The following is a 20,833-nucleotide window of genomic DNA, read 5'->3' on the forward strand; positions in this document are numbered from 1 at the left end:
TTTATCCAAAAAAAAAAAAAAAAAGATTAGAGAGGTTAATCCCTCTCTCTCTCTCTCTCTCTCTCTCTCTCTTCTCCCACCTTCACTCTCACACACACTCTGCAACTCAAACCAAACACAAAAGTTTTCGTTTCCCTTCTCTAATTCATCTTCCTATTTTTAATTAAAAGAAATTAGCCACTTTCTTCATTATTTATTAACTAAAAACGAAAGATTAATGCCTGGTTTGTTTATCAATTTTTAGATTCACTGCAAAGTCTGCAATCAGCACTAGAATTATAAATCAATATTATTGATTCTACAACAGCAAATCAACACGACTCATGTCGAATATAACCAACCATTTTCTAAATTTTATTTATAAAACTATTTCTAATGGAATGCACACACACTGACAGTCTGACACACATACTAATTGCTGTATGACTCAAATCTTCCGTACTGGTGATGCATGCCTGACAAACCAGCGAACCACACGAGGAAATGGCTCCAAAACCGGTTTGGACCGTTTTGGTTTATACCTCAAACAGTAAACCTCCTCTAACGTCTGGATTAGTTTGGCTTTCTATTGCTTGCTAGTCATCCCATCTTAAATCACTCAATTTCACAAAGTGTTATTGATAATCTCACGCTACAAACGCAAATGAAAAGTTCATACATTTGTGTTACACTCGCTCATAAGCAAACCATTTAATTCTTTTTTTTTCTGACAATATATTTTATATGTATAAAACATTATTAATACATATATGTTTGTTCATACTGCCTTTGAGAAGGGCTGATTGATTTCGCAAAGATGAAGTATGTAGAATTTGCTCAAAAACCATGGATTTTGATGTTATCCTTCTTCACCAGACCAGCCTAAGTTCAAACAAGATTCATAAGATCAGAATTCACCATCTTTTGCTATAAAACAAACTTCATATGGAAAAAAATAACAAAGAGGGAAATTACCTGGATAAGGAAGGTAGAGACGTTCTTCCTCTGATCACCTTGAAGCTGAATAACCTACAATTTATTAAAAAAAGATTCTCAAGTCATGATAAAAGTATATCTAAAAGGTTCAATTTTCAAACCTAAATGTTTTTTTTTATGTGGGGTCAGATTTGCTCTTGCTACCAAAAGTATTAATCAGAGAACTAGCATTCTTGATTACAAACAGCAAATATGCCTAGTAGCCAGATGAAATGAAAAAAAAAAAAAGGTTTTCAAGAAACACAGAGACCTGTCCTAGTTCAGAGTCCTGGACAACAGTGCCATTGCAGCAGAATTCTTTCTTGAGGTCTTTGAGGATCTTGGTGTAGCTGTACTCTTTCTTAATACCCTGGACAGTGGTCAAGCTTTTTCTACCGTTACGCTGCTGAACACGTATGTGCACGTATTCCTTTGTTCCAGCTCCAGCTCCAGCGTCCTCAGCATTTGCATCAGCAAACGGATCTTATACATATCATCACCCAAAACATGATCAAATCAAATGAGCTTTCCAGTCAATTTAACAAAAACAAAAATACACAATAATATCAAGCATAAAAGGTGTTTAATTCAGGTGAGAATTTACCAAAGGCAGTGGGGACTTGAACTTCAAGATCAGACATGAACCTTAGAGAGCAAACGAAAACGACAAGAGGATGCTGAAGCCTGGACAATTAAGACAAGAGATTTCTTTTACACAACATGAAAGTGACAAGAGGTGTCATCATCGTCGAAACAGCTGTTTGAAATGATCGAACGATCATATTTAAAAACAGAAAACATTTTCGGCAAAAGGGAAATCTCAATTGCGTAAACCATATCATGCAATTCTAAAATAGATTTCGATTTTTGGAGTGAAAAATAAAAAAAAAATCAAGCGGGACTGTTTTGGGATGAAGCGAAAACACGAAATATTATCTAGATCAGAGGATGAAATTATCTACAAGAATGAAAAAAACATGGTCGAAAAATCATTGAAACTGAGTCTTGAAAAAGGGGAAGAAAGCAATAATTCAGTAGGAATAAGAGAGGGAAAGATGATTCACCTGGTCTTGATATTAGGATTTCGATGATTTTGATGGTACGACGAGGGAAAGAAATGAAAACCCTAAATTCTTCGGATAAAGGCAGCAAGCTTCTTCGTCTGTTGTCTGGGCGAAGAAGAGAAAATACGAGAGGAAGAGCTACAAAGTAGATTCCTGTTTTTAATATAATTTTAATAAATAAAGAAGCAGAAGAAATAAATAAAAAGTCGGACACGGCATTCGATTCCCTCCCCCACTCATCTAGTTGCGTCTTAAACTTAACTAGAACCTTTTTTTTAAAAAAGGAAGTTTTATATTGGGCCGTGATAAAAAGACCCACCTTGTTTTTGGATTAAGAAAGCCCAGCTTTTTTTTTTTTTTTTTTTTTTTTTTTTTTTTGTTAAAAGCTAATATGAATAAGAGAGACCTACCATAAATATGCTCTTAAGAAAGCTTTTGAATGCAACAGAATGGAGTTTTCTTTCTCTGCACGCATGCTCCTGTGCTCAGTCTTACCCTGTCTCCGTTACAATCCTGTGCTGCTCTGTTCGCAAACTATTCCAAATCAATGGCTGGTTTAAAAGCTACCTTCTTCCTACTGTCATGAATCTGCAGAAGTGTCTGGTCCATCTTCATCGAGGGGATATAGTGTCTTTTTCATTAAAAGGAAGTGGTTTTGTACGTTGTTGAGACAAATATTTTGATTTTGTTTCAGTGTTGATGTAAACAAAACACATGATATGAATATGATCAAACTAAGGCTCCATCTTGAGAAGGTCTTCAATAGAATTCATATATTCCACCATCAAGCCCCTGACCAAAGATTTTAAGAAGACATATAAGTGTTAAGAGAATAATCTGATCAAACAAAAGACAATGATATGATTGCAACAGGTTTGCTTGCTTGCTTTACCTTCTTTCTTGAAGCAACTGCTCACTTTCTTCTAGATTTCTCTTTTGTCCATCAACAGTCTATTAAACATACAAACATCGGTAGTAAATTCCCATAAAGCCAAACTATATCAAGACCCATACACTTTTGTTTCTGATCACTCTTACCATGGTTTTAGATCCTGAAATGGAATTCAAGAGCTGCTGACACTTGTCAAAATGGCTGTTCAATTCAGTCACCTGCTGCATATTCCACAACCAGACAAATTCAACATACACCAAGAACCCTAAGAAATTCACCTAAAGACTTCTGGGTAACAAACGAACCAGTGCATCATCTCGCGTTCCAGTTTCAATTGCATCTGTTAATTTCTCCACCAACTGCGAATACCACTGACATTAGATAATGAAAGGATTACGATGAAATCCATTTTAGTTGTTTCTTACCGGATAGAGATTGAACTGAGAAGCTAATGACTGTTGTTGCTTCGGTGTTAGCATCATCGATTGCGACGTATGAACCACCGTCTGCGGCGGCGGAGCCGATTGCAACTATCGATTGCTGCGGCTGAGGAGATTATTAACAATGACAATGGGCTGACAACACGAAAGTCCAAGCCCAACTAATTATGGGTATCGCAGCTCATCAAACAAAGAAAAATATCGTTATGTCACTAAAATATTTAAAGTTGTTGTTGAAGACAACAACACGAACGATAAGTTTATTACTTTTTGAATTAATCATTTTATTTTGTTAAATTTTTTATTATTATGCAATAAACTTTATGTTTATGTTTTGTACATTATAATTTTTTCATACTTCTAAAAGAAAAATCTAGTTGTCGATAAGAGAGTCTGCAACCGGCTTGCAATATCCATAGGACAAATTTCTTCCTACTCTAAGAGAGTCTGTAACCGTCTTAATACCCTGTACAAAGTAGTTGCAAGATTACTAGTCAGGCGTCTTAAACCAATTCTTCCTACTCTAATTGTTCCAAATCAGACAGCTTTTGTCAAAGATAGGTTGATTGTGGAGAACACTACCTTGGCTGGAGATCTTGTTAATGGGTATCACAGGAGGCAAGGTCCTAAAAGAATCACCATTAAGGTGGATATTGCGAAGGCTTTTGATACTATCTCCTGGGATTTTCTGTTCAACTGCCTGCAGGGTCTGCAGCTTCCTCCTCTGCTCCTAGGATGGCTGAAAGCTTGCGTCTGTTCGACAAATTTCACCATTGGGTATAATGGCATGGTTCATGGATACTTCAAAGGCAACCGTGGTCTTCGCCAAGGCGATCCACTGTCCCCATATCTTTTTGTAATTGCGATGAATGTCCTTTCTATCATGCTAAATCGTGCAGCGGCAGAAATGAAGATCAAATATCACCATAAGTGCTCCTCCTCAAGGCTCACTCACCTATGCTTTGCAGATGACCTTTTAATCTTCATTGATGGATCTATTGATTCTGTCCAGAATGTCCTCCAAGTGCTAAAGGAGTTTGAGCTTCGTTCAGGGCTTGCGGTCAGTGTTCAAAAGAGCTCCTTCTTCTCCTCTGGTCTCACTCAGCAGGAAGTGGACACCATCAAAGCGTCTACAGGCATGCCAAATGGAATCCTTCGTCCAGTGCGATATCTTGGAGTACCGCTCTGTACTAAGAAGCTCACCATTGCCAACTGTGAGGTCCTGATCCAACAAGTGAAAGCAAAGTTTAATTCATGGACAGTGAAAACTCTTTCCTTTGCCGGAAGGCTGCTCCTTATTAAAACAGTAATTGCTGGGATCACTAACTTTTGGTGCTCAAATTTTCTACTTCCTAAAGCTTGCATTGCGCGCATTAACTCTCTATGTGGTATGTTCTTATGGAAAGGCTCTATTGAAGGTCATCACTCTGCGAAAGTCTCCTAGGAAGTGGTAACAAGAAGTAAAGAGGCGGGCGGACTAGGAATCAAGGACCTGGGCACTTGGAACAGAGCTTGTTGTATCAAATTGATTTGGATGCTGTTTTTCCAGGGAGGTTTGGTTTGGGTTGCTTGGTTCAAGTCGGAGATTCTACAGGGTTCGCTTTCTAACTTCTGGACCGTCAAAACTAGTGTTTCAAACTCTTGGTTAGCTAACAAGTTAATCAAGATGCGAGGAGAAGTATATACCTGGATCAAAATGCGAGTAGGTAATGGGGTGGAGTGCCGCTTCTGGACGGATAACTGGTCCTTGTTGGGTTCTCTGCAGGACCGCTTCGCTTCAACTCTGGCATCCAGACAGGGGATCCCTATGGCTGCTACCCTATCGAATCTTAACAGATCGGGCAACTGGTTACTCTCTCGAGCGCGCTCGGAGGCAATGATACAAGTTCAGGCAGCTCTAACAACTATGGTTCTGCAAGAGGGAATTGAAGACAGTTATGAATGGATTGTGGCAGGAGTACCATCGGGAAAATACAAAACTTCACAAGTATATTGGGAACTGAAGGGAGAAGAAGGTAAAGTACCGTGGGCGAAGGTGGTTTGGACAAAAGGAGGAATCCCAAAACACAGCTTTCTTGTGTGGTTAGTTGTGTTGAATAGATGTCCAACGTGTGATCGTCTCCTTGCTTGGGGACTGTCGGTGGATAGTAATTGCTTGTTGTGTAACTTGGAACCGGAATCAAGGGATCACTTGTTCTTTAGATGCCCCTTCTCTATGAGAGTTTGGTCTGAGGTCGGACGCAGATGTTCAATCACTACCACCCCCTCTTGGCAAGATACAATAAACCGTCTGATGGCACTAACTGGGGACAGGCATGCAAATCGCCTCATCCTCTTATGTTGGCAAGCGGTGATCTACTATTTGTGGCGTGAGCGGAATCAGCGGCTCCATAGTCAGCGATTCCAATCATCGGACACGATTATCTCCTCCTTGGATCGTCTGATTAAGGACAAGATACTGAGCTACAGATCTTCATCACCGTCCCTATCCTCCTCTCTCATGCAAAGGTGGTTTAACACACAGCCGATACCTTAATGAATTGCTCTCCCTGACTCCTCTACTATCTGGTCTTTTCAAAAAAATTCAACCTTGTCATTCTGATCTCAATTATGGATTATAACTATGTACGGGCTTTTCGGTAGGGGTTTGACTATAGCTTTATGCTTGTAAAACTTTTTATTTCTTTCCGTAATTTTAATATGAATGACTTTAGTCAAAAAATATCCATAGGACATATGGCTATGAGAAAGGGCTGTCAAGATGGCTGGCCTACACGATAGAGTTCAGACTAGTTTTTTTTCCTTTTAACCAAAAACTTCGAAAGAATGCAACAAGAAATGTAAAAAATGAATATATTGAACTTAAAAAAAAATCTAGTTTTATGTGTAATAGTGTTTTTTATAGCATTCCACAATTATAATATTTTCATGAGCTCCTCTGTAATCTTATGCCAAACTAGTGCTAGAGGTCATGATAACATTTGTTGTGCTAATTAAAGATTAATTAATATCATTAGATGTAACAAACGATCAGTCCACTCCGTGGCAATAGTCGGAAAGCATTTTTTTTGAAACAAATCGGACTCAAATCATGCAATGTGATAGTCAATTCACTCTGTTAAACTAACTGTATTGCTTCTGAAGCTGGCCGGATCAGTCGATAGGGTATATATAAAAAAGATTAATATTATCGAGAAAAGAACCATTAAAACCCTCAACTTTCATGTTGAAAAAAAAACCTCCAACTCTTATATGAGCCAAAAAAATCTCAATTTTTAAATATTGACTGTTTTAACCCTCATTTTTGTTGACTCCGTTATTTAAAAAATTCAAATAGTCAACTATTAAACTAAAACTGTAAAACTTAACAAGAAATCGAGACTGAGTTTTGTCACCTAAAGCCCGACAAGTAATTGAAAGTGACAATTTGACCTAACTGATGAATTCTTTCATCGGAGAAAACACCACTGCTTGTCTTAATCGGAGATTCCCTCTGAAATCGATTTGGGGAAGATGAAATCAAATTGGAAATTAGGTTTTCGAGTGAGGAAGATGAACTCGATTTGTGATTTTTCTTAAACAAAATGTTTTTAAAAAAAAAACAGTGTCGTATTGGATATAACGGCCGTTACTCGAGTTTAATTATTCACTATTCGAGCTTTTTAAATGGACGAGTCAATAAAAAATGAGAGTTAAAACGGCTAATATTTAAAAGTAGGAATTTTTTGGCTCAAACAAGAGTTGAAAGTTTTTTTTTTTGCTTTAATTTGAAACTTCATAATTTTAATAGATCTTTTCTTTAATATTATCCGATCAACAAAAATTGTAAGTTTTTATTTAATGCTTATAATTAAGTGTTAAAGAAATTTACTACGATTTTAGAATTTTTTTAAATCCCTAAATGTATAAGATTGATTTTTTTAAAAAAAATCCTTAAATATTTAAGCTTAATCTTATGAAGTTGATGTTTGTCGTATGATTGTATAGACATGTTAGAGTAAATATTTTAGAGTAAAAATATTTTATTCTGAATTCAGTTTACCAATCAGATAAAAAAAATCATTCTTTTACTTTTACTATAAGCACTGTTAATAAAATGAAAAAGTACTCTACACAATACTCTTTGGTTTGCTGGTAGAATATATTAATGCTGAGTACTATTTCTCTATTCTTTTTCCACCTTTTTTAATTTCTTCTCGTTTTCACTTTTATATTTTTTTCATTTTACCCTATAATTACCCATCACAACATATATAAAATAATTCTAAAGTGATTGTTAAAATATTATATTGTAGCTATGAAAGTATATTAAGAGATATGAAAATATTATATTGAGTTGAAAAAAATATATTTCTTGAAGCCTATTTATAAGTATGTCAATTTAATAATTTATTAATTAAGGTTTGACGACTTTGGTTCAATAATTCATTAAAATAGAAAAGTTATTCAAAAACCTTAATTATACATGTATATTGATTTTCAAACAAGCTATAAGTTAACATAATATGGTGGGTAAAAATTTCATTTAGTTCAATTTACATAATACTAGTCTTGGACTCACGCGGTCGCGCGGATAATTTAAGAAGTTATGATGTCTCTGATATAGTTGGTTGTCTAGATTTGTTTTGTGTGTATTTCTTTGACTCTGATATAGTTATTTTGTTTGTGTTTTATTTCAGAAAAGTTGTGTGCGAACATAGAGATGAAACAACTAATGTGAATCATGTTGCTCAACAAAAAAATACGAAGCTAAGCGTCATCACATTCACTGGTTATTTTTTTATGTCATATATATATATATATGTTTATGGCATGTTTTAGTTTCTTTTCATTTTAGAGCTTGGAAACATGTTTTGTGTCTGATTAGAGTTGAGAATCTCCTTTTTGATTTGCTGTTCTTGAGCCACCCTGCTTTAGGTGAACTTTTGACAGAAGAAGACCAAAAAGTTTGTGCACAAATTAATATATTGTTCAACTGTTTGTTTTGTTACTGTTCTTACAATCTTGTATTTGTTTTCAGGAATAATATACTTCAAATACAAAGATCGAGTGTTTCATTCTTCTATGAAGAACAACTTCACAGATTTGTATAAAAGATAAGTTTATATTATTATTTACGTAAATATAATAGCTCCCAAAAATTTAGGCTGTAGTTTCGATATTTTATAGGTATATTAAAAATTCGACATTAATTATAAGTTTGGATAGATTAATAAACGATATTATGTTTTGATTCTGAGTTTATTGATTTGGTTTGTTTAGAAAGATTAGAAAATCGATTGTATAGATGATTTGAATTTTATACATAAAGAAATAAATACGTATACATCTTTGTTATAGGTTACAGTAATATATCCGTATCTATGAGAACATGACTGAACATTGACTTTCGGAAGAATAATTATTAATATGTATCATAGCAATGAAGACTTGAAGTCATGAATTTTAATTTTTCTTAAACTAAAGTTATCCTCCATGGTCATCACCTATAGATGAAGAAGAAAGCTGCACACTACAGTTAAGAATTATTAAACGATTTCATTTTCCTAAGATTTTTTGACACTGTATTTTAATTAATGAAGACATATTACGTTCAAGTCATTGTTTCCCGTTTTTGTTGGTAAAATTAGAATTAGGAAATACATTTATTATTTGGAAAAGACAATATTACTAAAAGAAATGATCATTTATAACTTCAGTGGCATTGAAGTGTAAATAAAATGAAAAATTAAGGGATAATTTATATTGGTACTCCTCTTTTAATAATATATATACTAGATCTCGATCCGCGCAAACGTGAGGGTTTTTGTTTTCATTTATTTTTATAAAAATATTTTGTTTTCAATTCTAAATTGGTACAGTAAAACCTCTATAAATTAATAATATTGGAACTTTGAAATTTTATTAATTTATAGAGATATTAATTTACAAAAGTTTCCCTATTTAATTTTTTTTTTCTATTTTTAATATGTTTATGTATAAAATAAAAAAATATTTGATTTTATCGTATGTACATTATTCAAATTTTAGAAATTTGACTTTCATATTGTTTTATTATCTTATTTGGTGTATATTTTTATGTTTTATATGATTGTTAAATGGTTTTCGATATAATTTTACTAACTATTATAAAAATATATTAAAATGTTAAGAAAAATAAAAATATTTTCACTGTGAATATAAAATGAATAATATAATGTTTATTTTGTACTTATATAAAATTATATATTGATAGATTATTAATTTATGATTTTAAGGGACTATATATTTACATGGAAGTTTTAAAAATATTATTATCTTATTATTTTATCGAGTTGTGTCATATTTTACACCGGCCCAAGTTGGGACCGGAAAAATTTATTAATTTATAGAGATTATTAATTTATGATTTTAAGGGACTATATATTTACATGGAAGTTTTAAAAATATTATTATCTTATTATTTTATCGAGTTGTGTCATATTTTACACCGGCCCAAGTTGGGACCGGAAAAATTTATTAATTTATAGAGATTATTAATTTATCGATTATTAATTTATAGAGGTTCTACTGTATATATTATAATATATATGTGTCTATCAATTTTTTAAAACATAATTAGTTTACGGTATATTTTTTTATTGAATAGATTGTTTCAAACTTTCACATGTATTTTATCTTCTATATATATATTTTTGGATTTTATTTCATTATTAAAATCGTAACTATATATATAGAGATTAGTAAAATATTGTTTTATTGTCATATTCAAAGATATTGTAATATTTCACAAATTTAGAAAGTTCTTAAAAAATTAAACTTTTCGCTTCATAGATTTATATTATCGAGTAAATAATTAAACATTTAGTTTTTGTTTAATTTTTAAAATAAACTATATAGTTTAAAAAAATTTCATTGGTTTAAGGTTGTAAAGAATAATCATTGTTAGATAATATGATTTTTGTTATTTAAAAAAAAAATCTTTATAATTTTAAAAGTTAACATCGACAAATATTTAGATAATTAACATATGGAGGTATAGTATTACAACATTAAATTATATCTATTTAATTTATACTATCTATAAATCTAATGGATCATCTATTGTTTAAATCCAATTATTGATAGCCCAATAAAAATTTCTGGTGTGCCCAAAATTTAAATGATAAAATTTAAGATTAAATATAACATGACTTTCTAGAAATAGGTTTATTAGGTTTATTTTTAAAAAAACCACATATGAATCAAGGTTGTGACTTCTGTTTGAATATATAAGATATGGTGAGGAGTTTTGTTGTCAATACGATCAATATGCAATCTTCTCAATAGTCAATAATGTTATCTCTCAACTTCTCAATGCTGCTGCCAGTAGAGGTGACTTTGGGTATCACCCTTCATGTAGGGAGATACAACTTATACAGCTTTGTTTTGCGGATGATCTCCTTGTGTTTACGGATGGGTCAGCAAATTCGCTTCAGGGTATCTTGGCTGTGATGGATGGATTTGGCCAAATGTCTGGACTTTTTTTTATCAATAATGCTAAGTCTTCTATCTACGCGGACGGTAAGGGCACATTACTTATTCAAGGGACTGCAGCAGAAGTGGGGATGGAAGTTGGAGTCTTGCCGATTCGGTATCTAGGTTTACCCCTTACCACCCAAGCTCTCACTAAGGTGGATTACTAACCATTGCTTGATAAAGTTCGCAAGACATTATTTGAGTGGACAACTAAGTCACTTTCCTATGCTGGCCGTCTGCAGCTGTTTCAGTCGGTCATTGTAAGTATGGTGAATTTTTGGTCCCTGCTTTCATTTTGCCTTTGGGATGCTTGGATGCAATAGTTTGATTGTGCAATGTTTTCTTGTGGTCTGGTTCACCAAATAATAGCCATAAAGTTAAGGTGATGTGGGATGATATCTGCTATCCCAAAGAAGAAGGAGGCTTAGGCTTTGGAAGATTTAAGGATACAAATAGGATATTTGGGCTTCATTTGATCTTGCGCCTTTTGGTGGCAGGACGAATAGAAATAACCATGAGTGAAGAAGGTCCCAAGCTTTTCACAAATAAACCCAAGAAGAAAAGAAAGGTAAAATGACTTTAAACAAACAGAAAAAGCTGTCGCTTTCCTTCTCTCTTTCCAGCTCACTCAACGAATCTTTCACGTTTTGTAATATGATTTGACTTGTTGATCTGACTCAGATATTATCGCTCAGCTCGAAGCCTACGGTTCCACCGTTCCTCCACTGCAGCAGCGGCGGCTTCGTATACGATGAGTGGTGACTCTGTTCCTCCTCCTCCTCAGCCTCCGAAGGAATCATTCGCTCGACGGTACAAATATGTCTGGCCTCTTCTCCTCACCGTTAATCTCGCCGTCGGAGGTAATCTAGCATATCCCTTTGCATTTCTGCTTGAATTTAGAGCTTTGAAATAGATCTTTTGGTTTTGGACCTTTGTTGATCTGCTTCAGATGATTATTATACCTTTCTTCTGCTGTCCCTGTGCAATTGCCTTCACAGAGACTTTCATTACACACTTTATTTATTGGTGCTTCTTCTTGGTCTTATTGCTTTCGCAGGCTACCTTTTCTTGACGCCTAAGAAAAAGGTTATCGATTCTTCAAGTGAAGAGATTGCTGGTAAATCAGGTTCAGCTTCTGTTACCGTGGAAAAGCCTGCGCCTTCTGCAGTGGTTGCAGAGCCAGTGGTGGTCAAGGCACGTGAGCCTATACCGGAGATGCAACAACGTGAGCTCTTCAAATGGATCTTGGAGGAGAAAAGAAAAGTGAAACCGAGAAATGCGGAAGATAAGAAAAAGATTGATGCAGAAAAAGCCATTCTGAAACAATTCATTGGATCCAAAACCATTCCTACTCTATGATTGTATTTTTCAGTTTCTGTGTTTGATTTGGTTTCAGTTTTTTTTTTTCTCTGTTCAAAGATTTGGTTTAAGTTTTTATTCTTGTGTATATCATCATATATTTTGCTTTTGGAAACAAAAACATTAACTTTAAATGTTGAAAACATTAACTTTGAAATCTTAGATTTTGAAAACTTTAAAATTTATATTTAGGACCAAATGGTTGGTGATTAGTAGAATTAGTGGAATATAATTAAGTGAAATATAAAAACAAATTCTTCTAATTCATCTATTCTTCCCAAATGTGTTCATTCTTTCAGTTGTTTAGTGGAACTAATTGAATTTTCTCCACCCTTCTCTAAACATACAACCAACTTACCCTTAATATATATTAATTTGTTGCTATATCTACTGCATACAAACTTAAGCGTCTATTAATATTTGAGATTTCGATTTATATAGCTTAAATTTATCCATTTAAGTTAGCACTTTACGCTACACATAATTAACGTTTAAATACATAAATCAAGGGTATGAATGGTGACCAAGGAACGACGAGGAACAAATGTATTCCCTAACATTCCTTAAAAAAATCACCATTCATAAGGAATAATTTTTTCTTTTCATTCCCTACCATTCCTTTTTTTGTAGAGAAATAAAGAACAAATTAATTCCTTGTTAAATATGGGATGGAACAACCATTCCTTTTCATTCCTGCAATTTTGTTCTTCTACGTTCCTTTTCTATTCGTTCCTCTTGTTTCTAGAATTGTCACCAGTCATACCCATACAATTTTTATATGCTCATTAACTTTTTAACTTTACCGATCATGTGTTTACTTATTAATTTGATAAGAAAAATACGATTGGTTATTCATAGACACATGACAAACTAGGTCTAAATTCAGAAACCAAAAACCCATTTTAACCCGTTAGAAACCCAATAAATAATCAAAATGGAGATTTACAACATCGTCGTTTGATTATTTTTCTCACAATAATAATTAGTCGTTTGAGTATCTTCTTAATGTCTTATCTCTCAATCTGCAAACCCTCACTCACTCGACGAGAACGAGAAGCTCCCATGAAAATGTCTTCCAAAGACATGCCAAGAATGCTTGAGAAAATCCAACGAGAGGTTGATTCCAGTCTCGATTAGAATTTGACGAAGTCTGCCATCTTCTTTGCTGAAAAGCTCATCAAGCTTCCTGAGTGTGTCTACTCTCATGCTCTGGCTCTATTTCATTGAATAAAATACGACCAGACCGTCAAGTTGATTGATTCGTATCGTTTTAACTGATTTTCAAATATTAACTACTAGGTTAAGATTTGCGCCTTGCGCGGGATGAACATTGTATATTTAAATTATTTTTATATATTATATGTTCAGTTTTATATTATAAAATAATATATATATATATGTATATATATTGGATTTATAAAAAATCAATAACTATTACTTATATAATTAAATTGGTGCGAATACGTAAAATTTGTTTTTAATCCAAACAATTACCTTTTATATTTTATATTGTATATAATTAAATTTAAATAATATATACATATATACATATATACATAGTATATTTTTAATCTTGATATATGTTAAATAATGTATTTTTTTCATTTGGTTTTTTGATGATTTGTATATTTTTATAATAAAAACATTAAAATCATTGATAACAAAATTTTCATTGTGCGATGTTTAAAAGTTTTGGTAATTTATAATCTTAAGAAGCATTGAATGAAAATTTTAAAATTTAAATATTAAGTTGTCACTATTTGTTCGGCGCTTCTACCAAAAAAAATGTTTAAAGTAAATTTCAAAACTAAAATATTTATGTATTTTTAATGGTATATAGTTTATTTTAAAATATATTAATATATATATATATATATATATTAATCTTGATATTTATTAAATTAGACTTCCTAATTATATGATTTTGTAATTATTTTTTGTCATAAAAAAAGTAAACCATGGATCATAGAATTTTAATGTGAGACTTTAAAAGATATTTAAAATATAATATATAATAAAAATCTAAAGTTTTATTATATGTTTAATGTGATTTTTTAATTTATTTTAATAACTTAAAGTTAAACAAAAAGGATAGAGAGTGCATTAATTTGTATCAAATCTTTATTATTTGAAATCATTAATTGTCATATATACTTTACCAACATTAGGAAATTCCGTAATATCTATTTAAGGAAAGAATTAAAAACATTAATAATTAATTTATGGTTAGTTTAATAAAACTTTATTATATATTTAGATGAACCAACATATTTCTCTAAGGATTCTAAGAATCATTGTGGTGATGACACATGGCTACCTCATAAATTGTAATGCTCCTCTTTTAATATATAGGGGATGTGATAGATATTTAATATATAGTTTTTTACCATTTATTAGGCAAACTGATGTTCAAATATTAACTATGTGATAGATATTAAGAATATTTTGTGGATTTGATAATAGAGACATTGGGCATGTGAACTTTATGAATGGTGGCTTAGTCACGAGGACTATATATTAATAACTCGATCAGACTATCATTCTGGCATGTCTAACTTATGAACTTATAATATACATAGTCTAGCCCGTAACTATCAGAAGAACGTTGAACAAAATAGTAGGAACTAGTATTGACTCATGCTTTGCATGGGAGTATTTATTTTCTATATGGATGCACATTATTTTGAAGGTTATTAGTGAAAAACTTATTGAAAGATTAAAAAATTCTGCTTATATTTTGCAACACGTCAATATAGACCCAAAATAGAAATGGAAAAAAAAATTGATTTTTTTTTTCCAAAACCAACAAAAATTATTTGATATGAAATTCAGAGAAAACATATCACTTGCACAAAAACAATTAAAACACTTATTTTTGTAGATAATGAAAGTCAATATATATATAGTTTTTAGTTCGTCTCCATGTGTATATCTTTCTTCATTTCCAGGTTTATATTTACTCTACGATTATTGGTAACATTTTATATAAGAAAAATATAAAATATGTATCCTATTTCCTAAAGTAAACAAATATATCTATACAATTATAAAGTAAGCATATATAAAATAAAGGAAAACCAACTTGACATGAGAGTCCTGTCCTTCTCATTTCCTTTTCTTGACCGAGATGAAGAAAAAGACATAACTTCTTGTTTACTTCTCTTCCTCCTATGGGTGATGCAGAGATAAAAACATTGATCATAGTCGGTACTTGTTTTAAACAATCAAGATTTGTATACAAACTCTTTGCCTGGTTAATGAATGTTCTTGCTCCATAACAATCATTCTCTAATAGTTTCTTCTCAGCAATACCCATTGCTCTTCTAGCTTCTTCGTTACGTTCTATTGCTCGTTTGAAAGAGTTTCTTTCTTACGGAACCTTACTGAGAGAGAAAGAAAAGAATTAAAAATAGGCTAACAGAATTTTTACAAAATTCAGTCCACCAAATTTTCAAAGTTGCTTCGGCCAGAGCCATGAAACGAAAGAAGAGAGTAAAATATTAGAATTTGCAAGATACACAAGGAGCAAGGCGGTTTGTATATATCACCAGGAGCTCTTCCTGATCGCAGCAACAATTTCTTTCCTACTTTGCTCTGTAATGCTGTAAACCTTATGCTCCTGTAAAACAAAATCATACAGAACAAAGCAAAAAGTTACAATTTGACATTGTTGTTTCAAATCAGACACTAACCTATCACGGAAGCGTCTCTTTTGAGTAACTGAGTTTAATATATTACCTATCACAGAAGCGTCTCTTTTGAGTTTTGAGTAATTACAGGCTAAATCCAAGTGTGTATCGAATTTATAGGAACTGAGAAGATAAAAAACTGTTGATGAAGGATGGTCGTGTGTAGTGCTCTTAGTGGATTTTGTTTATAGAAGCCGTTGCTACAATTTTTTTTTTTCCTTCTCCTACGGTTGTTTTTCAACATTATTTTTTTTTAAAAAAATTGTAAACATATCTTATGTGTCAGAATTTAATTGGATATGTGACTTGTGATTTAGTATATAAGGGATAAAAAGAATATTGTTTCTTCTCAAATTTAACGAGAAATAATTTTTTGGATTAATTTGTAAACTAGCCTTATATCGTGTATAAATTAGGTAACTAGCATTGAGTTTGACATAATGTAATGTCAGGTATTTAACACACAATTCATCCGGTTCTGCCTCTTTCCTTAATAGGTTACCAGTTACTACAAAGTCTATGATGTCATTGGTCATGTAGCATCATGAGAATCACATGTTACAAAGTGAGTGGTGTATACTTCCTATTATATATACCCAAAATAATATAGAATACACATGTATATTAGAAAAAGGTAAAACATGATGAAGGAAATTGTTCAAATTTTCTAATGTTTATATGATGACACTGAATTACTTACTGATTTGTCAGAGTGAACCCAAACCATTTATACTAAACCCAAAAGCATTGATCACTAAACTCAAAACAGAAATATAAATCTCAATCCAAATAGCAAAACATGGAAATATTACAATATTTGGTTCCATTCCACATGGTTCATATAGAATAGATAAACTGTTGAAGTAGGTGAAAGTATGTGATTGGAAACAAAGTCACCAGGTCTGAGAGAGTACGACTTAATCGATGGAATAAATGGCAAAGACTTGCTAACAGATTTGACATATGACAAGAAGCCACAATGTTTATATGTTGACAGTGAATTACCTACTGATTTGCCAGAGTGAACCCAAACCATCCATTCTAAACCCAAAACCATTGATCACTAAACCCAAAACAAAAATATAAACCCCAATCCAAATAGCAAAACATGGAAATAGTATAATATTTTGTTCTATTCCACATGGTTCACATAGAATAGATAAACTGTTGAAGTTGGTAAAAGTATGTGATTGGGAACGAGGTCACCAGGTGTGAGAGAGTATGACTTAATCGATGGAACAGATGGCAAAGACTTGCTAACAGATTTGGCATATGAAAACATTCCAAGAAGCCACAATGTTTATATGCCGACAATGAATTACCTACTATTTTGCCAGAGTGAACCAAAATCATCCATACTAAACCCAAAACCATTGATCACTAAACTCAAAATATAAATATAAACCTCAATCCAAATAGCAAAACATGGAAATATTATAATATTTTGTTCCATTCCACATGGTTCACATAGAATAAATAAACTGTTGAAGTAGGTAAAAGTATGTGATTGGGAACAAGGTCACCATGTGTGAGAGAGTACGACTTAATCGATGGAATAAATGGCAAAGACTTGCTAACAGATTTGACATATGAAAAAATTTCAAGAACCACGTAATAAGATGTAATTACTAAAGTTAGTTTTACTTTGTTAAGGGAAACAAGTGGTGCCATAATAAAACCCGTAGCAGTTCATGTTCCATGCTACATGAGGCACATAGAAAAGAAATCTGGAAAAATAGTTTACCGGTGTGCACAAATTAATGAGAAATGATCACATGATGGGATAGTAGATGACGTAGACGATGGAATAAATGGTCAAGAGTGTTTCACGCGTACCTTGACAGTAAATGATTAAGAATTTTTATTTTATTTTCTCAGCAGGTTACACCGGTTAGCTTCAAAGACATAAATGCATTATTACATAAAATAGAATGTGTATATAGAAAAACTAGGGTATTTGACTATGTACCTAATTATGTTTTTTTCTTGGTCATACATACCAATTTCCCTAATTTTTTCTATATTTCTTTAAAAAAAGAATGAGAAAGAACAAGAAAGAAAACATATTCCTTGTGAATGGTGATTTTGTGTTAGGAATAATAAGAAATTCAATGTTCTTTGTCATTTTTTTTTGTCACCATTCAAAGCCTAAAATATAGGAACAAAGGGAAATGATTATTCTTTCTCAAATTTAGTGAAGAACAAATTTATTTTATATTACTCTGGAATAAAAAGAATGAGAAGTAATGGAAATGAAAAAAAATATTTCTTATAATGGTAAAAAAAAATTAGGAACATTAAAGAATACATTGTTTCTCTTCATTCTTTGATCACCAGTTAGATCCATAATATTTACGGTTAATATAAAATTCTTTTATTATTAAAAGGTAAGCAAAATAAAATAGTAACCTTCAAATGGATATTTACATAGGTGCCATTTAGCTGACGTGTCACACAACCATCCCTTTTCAGAACCTTTTTAAAACATCCACGTCCATCTAAGCTATTTACAAATATTGCCACTAGAGATGTCAAACAAGTTTACCCATCCCGTTCTGCGGCGGGTTAGTCGTCGAGCGGGTCACAGCGAGCCTATCTCGCGCGGACTGCGGTCTTCAAGATGCCGGTCCAAACCCGTACCGCATAATATATAGGCCTTCCCGGGCCGTCCCGCGGGACACCTCCTTATCAAGCCGTCTGCTACAACTTCTTTCATGAATGTTTAAGTAGAAGAGTTGTGTAAGAGAGTTGAAGAGAGCTCATTAAGCTTCACTAAAGCCTTATCAAAATCAATGCTACAAAGCTCAGTTTGTGCTTGTGTTCTTGAGTTAAAAGCTTTCTTTTGTTATAAGCATAAGTTTTTGTTAAGTTTGAATCTGATTGAGTTGTTGTCTTTGTAATAATTTGGCTCAAGTGTTGTATGTCTTTATCAAACCATCTCTCTTTTTAATTATTTGGATTGCAAAAAAATTTGTGAATCACTTTGCCAAATTAATGAATTATACAAGTACGTGATATACAACTAACTTTTCTCCTAAACAACACCATTGTAACCAAATTTAATTTAAGAAAAACACCACTTCACAGTACTAAAAACAAAACCAATCAACTTAAACAAGAAATATCACATTGTAATAAAGCAATTCATAGTTGTGTGTAATAAAACGAGAAAACCAAATCAAAACACCACCAGAGCTCGAATCGTCATCGCTGGAGCTGGAGTCGTCATCGCCGGAGCTCGAATCATTATCACCGGAGCTCGAATCATTATCACCGGAGCTCGAATCATCATCGCCGGAACTCCTTATGTTTTCTGGGGGAAAAGTCACAAGAATCGTTTTCTTCTCACTATCTTTCTCGTTTTTCAGGTAAAACAAGAAATGAAGAAAAAAATGCGGGTTCATTAATCCCGCATGACCCGTTTCGGTCCATCCCGCAAAAGGCCCAGTCCCGCAAAAACCCGTCCCGCGAAGCCCGTACATTTAGGAGCCTAGAAAACCTCGTCCCAATACCGTTCCGCAACAGTCCTTTACGGGCCAGACCCGCGGTCCAGATTCATGATTATCATATCTTATTCCCACCCGACTGACTTAAAACATATAATTGCGGGATCCTTATAAATATGTATATAACATAGTTATATGTTAACTTTGGTGTGCTGACACACATTAGATTCGAAACCTATGTTATTTTATAATCTCATTCGCCGTACATGAACATGAGATTGGACACGACATCTCCTATTGATAATATAACCTGCAAAATAAAACTCGCGATGTTAGTTGCAAACACACAAACATATATTACAACGATAGGAAGCAACATATTTTCGCTCCATAATGACAAAGTTGCTAAACCTGCAAATAAAGTGGTCATTTGTTCAGGGGAAATACGTAGAGTCACATATAATTTGTTCGTGCTAAAATATATAGCGTCACATATATGGACATTTACTTATCAAATTATCATAGGAAGTTGTATATTCTTCATTGCAATGTTCTTTACGAATTAAAACATGCAGTATTTTCAGATGATGTTGACATAGCCTCTAAATCTATACATATAGAGGCTTTTTTTTTTTATCATGATTGCAAATATTGGCTAAGTAGTATTCATTGATATTTTGATGATAATTTGTCTACATCCAATTTCAAAGTCGCTGGATAAATATTTATTCCAGTTGTTTATGCGCCTAAATTTCGACGTTAATGTGCTAATTAGTAGTGATAGTTGAAATCATGTTCTTACTATGATTTAGACGACAAGTTTTTTGGAAACTCCATAGGTTCATATTAGCATTTATGTGATTACTTGGTATATAATAGGAAACAAAATATATTCAATATATGCACTACAAGAAAACAACGGTATTCTGACGGACATTCCGACGGAAAATAAAATCCTCGGAATATCCCGAGGAATTTCCGAGGAAATTCCGAGGAAACACAAAATTTGGTTTCCTCGGAATTTCCTCGGAATATGCCGACGGAATTCCGAGGAAATATCAATCCGTCGGAATATTCCGAGGAAATTCCGAGGAAAAATGTGTTCCTCGGAAAAAACCGATGAATTCCGAGGAAATATTATAGCCGTTGGGGGATTTTACAAAATTCCGAGGAAATTCCGACGAACTAGCCGTTGGCGTCGGAATTCCGTCGGAATTTTCTTGATCGATGCGTTTAAAAAAAGGCTCCCGAGATTTTGTTCGATCCATCGATGGGATAATCTAATCGATCGATCACATTGTTACGCTTTGGTCCATCTTAGTGATCGATCGATTCGTTTTCGGATATATATCCATCAATCGATCCGTTTATAAAAAAACTTATAAGATTTTCCGAGGACATTCCGAGGAACGCTTGAGATTCTCGATCGATCGATGGGATAATCTAATTGATCGATCACATTGTTACGCTTTGGTCCATCTTAGTGATCAAT

At 32.9% G+C, this 20,833-nt stretch overlaps 4 protein-coding genes and 1 long non-coding RNA gene across 7 annotated transcripts in view; 2 read left to right on the plus strand and 3 right to left on the minus strand.

Moving 5' to 3' along the window:
• Window positions 1–582: 582 nt before the first annotated feature.
• LOC106296709 (protein translation factor SUI1 homolog 2-like) lies at window positions 583–2,197 on the minus strand. Its single transcript, XM_013732926.1, has 5 exons — window positions 2,019–2,197; window positions 1,559–1,638; window positions 1,226–1,437; window positions 955–1,008; window positions 583–861 (listed from the first exon to the last, which is right to left on the minus strand). Exons 2-5 carry the CDS (start codon window positions 1,593–1,595, stop codon window positions 817–819), a joined length of 348 nt encoding a protein of 115 aa, XP_013588380.1. The 5' UTR covers window positions 1,596–1,638; window positions 2,019–2,197; the 3' UTR covers window positions 583–816.
• A 438-nt stretch (window positions 2,198–2,635) lies between these two features.
• On the minus strand, window positions 2,636–3,536 carry LOC106296710 (mediator of RNA polymerase II transcription subunit 9-like). 2 transcript variants are annotated; one of them, XM_013732927.1, is made up of 5 exons: window positions 3,336–3,536; window positions 3,216–3,269; window positions 3,057–3,131; window positions 2,911–2,969; window positions 2,636–2,810 (listed from the first exon to the last, which is right to left on the minus strand). In XM_013732927.1, exons 1-5 carry the CDS (start codon window positions 3,390–3,392, stop codon window positions 2,753–2,755), a joined length of 303 nt encoding a protein of 100 aa, XP_013588381.1. In that variant the 5' UTR covers window positions 3,393–3,536; the 3' UTR covers window positions 2,636–2,752. The 2 variants fall into 2 exon arrangements, with proteins under 2 accessions (XP_013588381.1, XP_013588382.1); XM_013732928.1 differs by having other exon boundaries at window positions 3,057–3,128; window positions 3,336–3,507.
• On the plus strand, window positions 3,518–5,886 carry LOC106297545. Its single transcript, XM_013733764.1, has 4 exons — window positions 3,518–3,521; window positions 3,728–4,785; window positions 4,900–5,028; window positions 5,116–5,886. Exons 1-4 carry the CDS (start codon window positions 3,518–3,520, stop codon window positions 5,884–5,886), a joined length of 1,962 nt encoding a protein of 653 aa, XP_013589218.1.
• Window positions 5,887–11,396: 5,510 nt separating this feature from the next.
• On the plus strand, window positions 11,397–12,304 carry LOC106298962. The gene is made up of 3 exons (XM_013735090.1): window positions 11,397–11,415; window positions 11,529–11,707; window positions 11,905–12,304. The coding sequence occupies exons 2-3, from the start codon at window positions 11,599–11,601 to the stop codon at window positions 12,204–12,206; spliced, it is 411 nt and encodes a 136-aa protein (XP_013590544.1). The 5' UTR covers window positions 11,397–11,415; window positions 11,529–11,598; the 3' UTR covers window positions 12,207–12,304.
• Window positions 12,305–19,170: 6,866 nt separating this feature from the next.
• Window positions 19,171–20,833, minus strand: part of LOC106299374 — a 4,550-nt gene continuing 2,887 nt past the window's right edge. For both annotated transcript variants that reach the window (XR_001261767.1, XR_001261768.1), the window contains exon 3: window positions 19,171–19,651. This is a non-coding gene — a long non-coding RNA (uncharacterized LOC106299374). The remainder of the gene's footprint in view (window positions 19,652–20,833) is intronic.

The sequence above is a fragment of the Brassica oleracea genome, chromosome C6 (genome assembly GCF_000695525.1).
Source record: "Brassica oleracea var. oleracea cultivar TO1000 chromosome C6, BOL, whole genome shotgun sequence".
NCBI classification, from domain to species: Eukaryota; Viridiplantae; Streptophyta; class Magnoliopsida; order Brassicales; family Brassicaceae; genus Brassica; species Brassica oleracea.

Coding starts and splice junctions, on each gene's coding strand:
- LOC106297545 (XM_013733764.1), top strand. Junction 4,786..4,899: donor AAGGTCATCACTCTGCGAAA/GTCTCCTAGGAA, acceptor CTGTTTTTCCAG/GGAGGTTTGGTTTGGGTTGC. Junction 5,029..5,115: donor TAATCAAGATGCGAGGAGAA/GTATATACCTGG, acceptor GGTTCTCTGCAG/GACCGCTTCGCTTCAACTCT.
- LOC106298962 (XM_013735090.1), top strand. CDS start 11,599: ATGAGTGGTGACTCTGTTCCTCCTCCTCCTCAGCCTCCGAAGGAATCA. Junction 11,708..11,904: donor CGTTAATCTCGCCGTCGGAG/GTAATCTAGCAT, acceptor TTGCTTTCGCAG/GCTACCTTTTCTTGACGCCT.
- LOC106296710 (XM_013732927.1), bottom strand. CDS start 3,392: ATGATGCTAACACCGAAGCAACAACAGTCATTAGCTTCTCAGTTCAAT. Junction 3,132..3,215: donor GAACGCGAGATGATGCACTG/GTTCGTTTGTTA, acceptor TGGAATATGCAG/CAGGTGACTGAATTGAACAG. Junction 2,811..2,910: donor CAGTTGCTTCAAGAAAGAAG/GTAAAGCAAGCA, acceptor ATCTTTGGTCAG/GGGCTTGATGGTGGAATATA.
- LOC106296709 (XM_013732926.1), bottom strand. CDS start 1,595: ATGTCTGATCTTGAAGTTCAAGTCCCCACTGCCTTTG. Junction 1,009..1,225: donor AGGACTCTGAACTAGGACAG/GTCTCTGTGTTT, acceptor AATAAATTGTAG/GTTATTCAGCTTCAAGGTGA. Junction 862..954: donor TCTCTACCTTCCTTATCCAG/GTAATTTCCCTC, acceptor GTTTGAACTTAG/GCTGGTCTGGTGAAGAAGGA.